Raw genomic sequence first — 7500 nt, forward strand, 5'->3', positions numbered from 1 at the left:
TTAAAATACAAGGAAATTACGATGAAACATTACACTACATTACAGAATATTTTCCAAATGTGTGACCTCGAAAGTCCTGCCCAAGAAAAGCGAGGAAGAAAGAGAGGAATATCAATGCTCGCTCTAAGTTATGACCGCAGCACTACTTATTCCTCGCACGTTCAAACAACAGATAATACAGAAACGAGTCAATATCAAAACAAACAACATCATGACTGATAACCATAAGTCTGAATAATGTCTCAATATACACGCAACTTTCCGGGAAAACATCTTGGGCTACTGCAGCAGAGGTTGGGGATTTTTCTGTCTGACCCTCTTATCGTGTTACAGCGCTTGTCAAGGCGAACGAACGGGGTCTTGTCGTTCTTTATCTATCAGTGTCTTTTTTTCTCTTAAATATATGAATACAATCATTTTGCCCCTATATATATAAATACATCTATATTTCTTCTTTATACTTATATGTATCCTCTGAAGATGGCTTAGTTAGCAATTAAACCGCCACCGGTCAGTAAATTCCCGAAATGTATTTGCCATGCCCTTAGGTTAAGTTAGGTTAGCTTACTTTAATAAAGTATCGTATAGGGTGTTGGAAACATGAAGAAATTATTTTCAAGAAGATTTTACGATTGATTTTGAAGATATGGCGATCTACAGCCGTATTTTACTTCTTCCTTCTGGTTTTGATATCTGTAAAATTATATATTTACATATATATATATATATATATATATATATATATATATATATATATATTTACATATATATATATATACGACGAGTTACAAATGCCCTTTAATATCTAATTCACTCTACCTCGGAATTAGTATATTTTCATATATGCTTAACCGAAGGGGAATTTTTATTAGGCGATAATAGAATTGTCGGCGCCCAGACGCGAACACAGTACACCAGACAAATCCAGGAACGTCAGTGAAGCTTTTACCTACTCCACCACCGCAAGAGGCTATAAGTTAATGCCGTCTCTCACCCTCAAATAACTTTCGCGCTCAGATATTCGCTGATTTGGGGCCAGCATTAACCCACCTCGACCTCGGTAGTGTTGTAGTGCTTATGACATCACGTAGCCATTAATATAAGTCATATCACTTTACCGTGATTCATATACAAACATTGAGCTACAAAAGTCCTTTAATATCTAATTCACTCTACCTCGAATTAATATATTTTCATATATGCTTAAACGCCGAAGGGGAATTTTTATTAGGCGATACTAAAGAATTGTCGGTGGTGGAGTGGGTAAAAGCTTCACTGACGTTCCTGGATTTGTATGGTGTCCTGGGTTCGCGCCTGGGCGCCGACAATTCTATTATTGCCTAATAAAAATTCCCCTTCGGTTAATCATATATGAAAATATATTAATTCCGAGGTAGAGTGAATTAGATATTAAAGGACATTTGTAGCTCGATGTATGTATATGAATCACGGTAATGTGATATGACTTATATATTTTTATATATATATATATATATATATATATATATATATATATATATATATATATATATATGTATATTGATAGAGAGATAGATAGATAGATTTTGTTTGTTTGTATGGTGCTTTTACGTCGCATGGAACCAGTGGTTATTCAGCAACGGGACCAACGGCTTTACGTGAATTCCGAACCAAGTCGAGACTGAACTTCTATCACCAGGAAATACACATCTCTCACCCCTCAATGGAATGCCCGAGAATCGAGCTCGCGGCCACCGAGGTAGCACGCCAACACTATACCGACCACGCCACTGAGGAGTTGACAGATAGATAGATAGAGTAGGTAGATATAGTATATATAGTATACTGTATATGTATAATACAGCGAGAGAAAGAATGTGTATTATTAATCCACACTTACAAATATACATTAAAACTTCGAAACTTTCATCTAACAAAACATCATTAGTCACATAATATTAGTAATCTAAAGTAGGTATTAGAAAGAGACGATATCATTAATTTTAGGGGCTACTTTACAGTATGAAACAGAAATTATTCTCAAATTCATAAGCGGACTTACAAGAACATTGAAAAAGTGCACAGAATTCTGCACAAAGAATTGTAATATTCCCTACCGCACTGCATTACAATAAATAAATAAATAAATAAATAAATAAAATAAATAAATAAATATATAAATAAATAAATAATAAACTGAAACCTTAGATCATGCCCAATATTCTACATGGCTGAGCATACAAGATGTAAATGAACATTATCTTAATGAAATTGCTAATCAGCATTTTCACAAAGTAACTAAATCAGAAGAAGAAACAATTAACTTATTATCTGAACTGAACAGATACATACAGCGCAGGATCTCCGGTATTCGCCGCCTTCGGACCTTTGCGGGAGAAGAGCATGTGTTTGAGGACGTATCCCTGGACGCACATGAGGAGGCCCTTGGTGCTAGTTTTAGAGGCCCTCATGGCAAAGGCTCGGAAGGTGTCGCCCTCGTGGAAATGGAACTGTTCGCCTAGCCATTCCCCTTCCGCTGATCCCATGATGCATGCGGAGCCAAACACCAGAGTGCGCAGGTCCTGAATAAAAGGAAACGTTATTTATGTATGCATGTATGTTTATATATATATATATTATATATATATATATATATATATATATATATATAGTATCGTATATATATATATAAAATATATATATATATATATATATATAGATATATATATATATATAAATATATATATAAATATATATACAAACTCACATCAAAGAGTGATCATAATTAAATAAATTCTGGTATGATTTCATGACTCACAAAATTATTCAGAAAACTAAATATTCCCTGATTATCCAGAGACTGTCAGCTCCTACGTAAGATAAGAAGAGCGCCATATGGAAACGCTTGATGACAAAGATGTAATACGACACAAATAGACTGACATATACAGATTACAGTCGGAGGCGTCATCGAATGTGATACAACGTTTTGAAGTAGGACATGCATGCAAGTGATTAACAGTAGAATCCATATCTGAGATCATGACAACTGGATAAAACTAATCAGTCTCGTAAATCATTAATCTACACATATGAATGTATATTCGAGTGTAATTGCAAATACACATCTGCCCTGAATGATGGCAACTAAGAAAACTGAGAACTGATTCTGTCGATAAACGTGATCAAAGGGTCTTACGACGGCCAGCTGAAGAGAGATGGGGGTACCTCCAACGACAGGGACCTTCTGAACGGATGACTGGGGTTTCGTCGGGTACAGCACTCGATCTGCTGCGGGAGATCAAGGTCTTCATTAGAGGATGAAATACAAGATACGAAGTCAGAAGAATAACCCTGTATACTTACGGCCTCGTTATTATCGTAACAGTTTATCAAAATAAAAGCAACCACTGGTAATTATCATAATGACGGTCATTAATGTTTAATGTTCATAGTAATCTCACACTCTTTCTGTTGTATTTATATCTCTATTAGGCTTTTTGTACCGTAATGAATTCTAAATTACTTTCTTTAACGTACGTTGAATTCAGTAATTCGGCTCTGATGTTGCAATGATTGAACATCTTTATCATTATATGTTAAGCGTCAAAACATAAATACTGCTCAAAATGAAATGAATTAATTCATAAATCTTAAAATGATAAAGAGGAATACTTCAGAAAACTAACAAAATTCCTTCATAAACTGGAATGGATGATAATTCATTATGAAAAAGATGGTGAAATGTATAAGGAAACCTCCGCTGGGTTTAATTTAAAACTTCCAAGCATCATTGTACAGAGAAGTGTTGACAAAATTACCAGTTGTGTAGCTTTATTCAACTTTATTATAGTAAATAAATAAATTAGGTATACAAATTCTATTATTAATCTGATATTTGTCGAAACTATAAATGATAAATTATCATGATTATTACAAAAAAGGTACTTAGCTTTAAATAGTAATATTTTTGAAAAATACTAAAGCCTTGGCTAGCAAAATGAATAAATAAAAATCAAGCACATTTTAGGCATCTGCACTGGAGGCTCATCCATAATTTAAAGATACGGTATGAATATGGCAGTGACCATTTTCTTGCTTATAATGTATGCATGTATCAACGAATATATATATATATATATATACTATATATATATATATAATAATATATATAATATATATATATATATATAGTATATATAATAATATATATATATATATATATATATATATATATATATATATATATATATATATGTATAAGTATATGTATACATATATATATATATATATATATATATATATATATATATATATATATATGTATATATTATGTATATATATATATATATATATATATATATATATATATATATATATATATATATATATATATATATATATATATATATATATATATATATATATATACATATATATACACACGAATATATATATAAATATATATAATAGTGGCAATATCTACAATCAAGTAAACTAAAACTTTTAGTAAACGAACAAGGAAACACAGAAACTTATTGATATATATATATATATATATATATATATATATATATATATATACATATATATACATACAATACATACATACATATATATATATATATGAATATATGTATATACATACATACAATATAAATATATATGATAGAGGCGATATCTACAATCGAGTAAACTACATATTTTAATATACGAACAAAAGCACACAGAAACTTATTGATAAAGTCATAGAGATGAACAAAGAAGGGGCGATAAACAACTGAATGACCAAGACGCCGGGATCCAAGCGACCTTTGGCCCTACAAATGAATGTGTTTATCCCATACAGCGAAGCCAGAAACTTTAATCAATAGAGATCAGAGGTTAACGGAAAATAAGGACTTTGACCTCGCCCAGTTACCTTTTGAAGGCCGTTACATAAACTCAATAACAGCCGTTGAACGAAACGTATAGAAAAATCGAACTTGAAACAATAATGGAAAAGGGGAGCCCATACAGACGAAAAGTGAGAAAAGTTATATGAAAACTGGCATCAAATGAAGGACCAAATATACGAAGGATCTGACGGGAGACAAGAGACAGCAGTTGAAAAGAAGCACGAAGGAGGGAAGTGTGAGAGTTTTGTGGCAGTGACGTTGGGGGTCCATAGACTCAGTAAGAACTCTAAGTTCAAGTTACCGACTGGACTCGGTTACTACCACCCAACTTAAAATGGAAAGTTTATCAAAATTTTAAGGCAAGAATAAACGTATTTAGAGAAACAGATATTTCATTTTAAACCAAGATTTTTTAATATTTGGTATTGTTAAGATAGCTGACAGCTAAGCACGATAAATTGAGTGCAAAGACTAACTTATTCAAGCAAGACTCTCCCTGAATAAGTGAAAGCCCACGTGAAACAACTATAAGATTTCAAGAAGTGAACTTTTTCCCCATAACATGGAAAATATATAATATATATATATATATATATATATATATATATATATATATATATATATATATATATGTGTGTGTGTGTGTGTGTGTGTGTGTGTGTGTGTTTTAAACTAAAACCTGGAAAGGTACTAAATATCTCTTAAAACATAAGTAACTATATATTTACCCCAGCATTCTACAAAGACAATGAGAATAATTTCCTATGTACGCGAGCGTTGGCAGGATTAAAGCATTAAATGTTATTGATGAAACGGGAAATAAGAAACAAAAACAAGATCGCGATGTGATTACCTCCAAAAGAGATTAAGTTCTAAATTAGATTAATCTCATAATGAGAACCATTATCAAATTTTCCCGGTTCCTCTCCATTAAAGTCTCCCGGGATGGACGTGCCGCATGAATTACAATAAAGCCTCTTTGTTCAGATACTCTGTATACGTCAAATCAGAGTCTGTTTCCTTACCTAAATATCAAAATATCTTTATATATTAAAACGATAAATATCAAACCAGATCAGGCTTTGTTTCAATCGCAATGCCTCCTCTCGTGCTTGAAACCTCAATCGCAGCGTCATGCGGATATCTGCAGAGAATTGCGGCTATGCAACGAGCGAGGAGCGTTTGTTTACAAGTGCTCCCAACGCCCGGATGAAAAGTCATCATTTTTTCTTCTGAGTGAGATCGTTTGTTCTCGATGGTCGAGGAACGACGATGACCGGCTGTATATAATGAAAAATTATGTATACAGATATGTTACATAGAGTACACATACGCACACTATATATATATATATATATATATATATATATATATATATATATATATATATATATATATATATATATATATATATATATATATATATATATATATGCACACACACAGACGTAAGCAATTGCTAACAATTATAATAAGAAACCCCCATTACAACCCTTTGCTCTACTGTATTATTATCATTATTATTCAGAAGATGAATATTCGTATGGAACAAGCCCACGAGGGCCATTGGCTTGAAATTCAAGCTTCCAATGACTATGGGGTTCGTTTAGAAGAAATTACAAAAAGCAGTAGGAAATACAGAAAGCAAAGAGCATTTATAGAAAAGAAATAATAAACTACCAAATTATTTGATAGATGAATAAAATGTAATATGGACATTGGCAGAAAGATGGGGAGATTATACCCCACCAGTAGCTGTAAAACAGACCTATAGCTTCTTTGGAGAGAGAGAGAGAGAGAGAGACTCGTCTATTGCATCATTGGAGCTAGGGGTGAAGTACTAATAACACGATTCAGAATTTGGTAATGCACGAACCTTCCTATTTATTGGGTGGTGACATATAGGTCAGCCTTGACCTATATAATTGTCAGGTTATTTCGACGCCAACACTTTCTCTCTAATGTTCTCAACCATCTCATCGTACAAGGACGATAGAGAAACGTCCACAAGATCACGCAAGGACGATAAAACCTTGCCTTATTTTTTTTTTTTTTTTATCCTTTCTCGCCGGGAAACCAATTACCGATTGGTTTATTAAGATGGTTTATTGGGATAAATCAATTATCAGTCGGGATTATCATTATCTTTTTTTACGGTTATTTAAACGTCTTCTCGTTTTCTTATTCACGAATAACTTTGGCATGTTTTGATTATGTTACCAGAAATATACAAATGGCTTCAGTGACTGTCGGTTCATATAAACATTTATCCTATTAAAGACTGACAAATATGACGTGCTTTCACTAAATATGTCACAGCAGTGACAGTAACTTCCACAATGCTTCTCTTTACGATGAGCAGAGATGGATGAAATAACCTTTATTCATTCCATAAAGAAAAATCTATTGCATGAGCGAATCATTTTTGGAATTTGTTTTATGATTTCTTATTGACGATTTCATGTATTTATTTGCGTCCCTTGCCAGACAGACGCATCATCGTCTGTCAGCTCAGAGGGACGAGTGATTTTACATCGGCTGTCGCATGGATATTAGTGGCTACAGTGAAAGGTTGGATTCACGAACACTGAATAGCCACAGGGATGTTTGTATTCTGTGGAGA

The 7500-nt window shown here is 32.8% G+C and overlaps 1 protein-coding gene across 1 annotated transcript in view; it reads right to left on the bottom strand.

The window, feature by feature from the left end:
• The window catches only part of LOC135219488 (inactive ubiquitin carboxyl-terminal hydrolase MINDY-4B-like), a 36099-nt gene that overhangs the window by 12838 nt on the left and 15761 nt on the right, over window positions 1-7500 (bottom strand). Inside the window, exons 2-3 of the mRNA XM_064256292.1 lie at window positions 3179-3270; window positions 2332-2561 (exon numbers count right to left, since the gene is read on the bottom strand). Coding sequence (XP_064112362.1) covers window positions 2332-2561; window positions 3179-3270 — 322 coding nt within the window. The remainder of the gene's footprint in view (window positions 1-2331; window positions 2562-3178; window positions 3271-7500) is intronic.

This window comes from Macrobrachium nipponense, chromosome 1 (assembly GCF_015104395.2).
Source record: "Macrobrachium nipponense isolate FS-2020 chromosome 1, ASM1510439v2, whole genome shotgun sequence".
NCBI lineage: Eukaryota > Metazoa > Arthropoda > Malacostraca > Decapoda > Palaemonidae > Macrobrachium > Macrobrachium nipponense.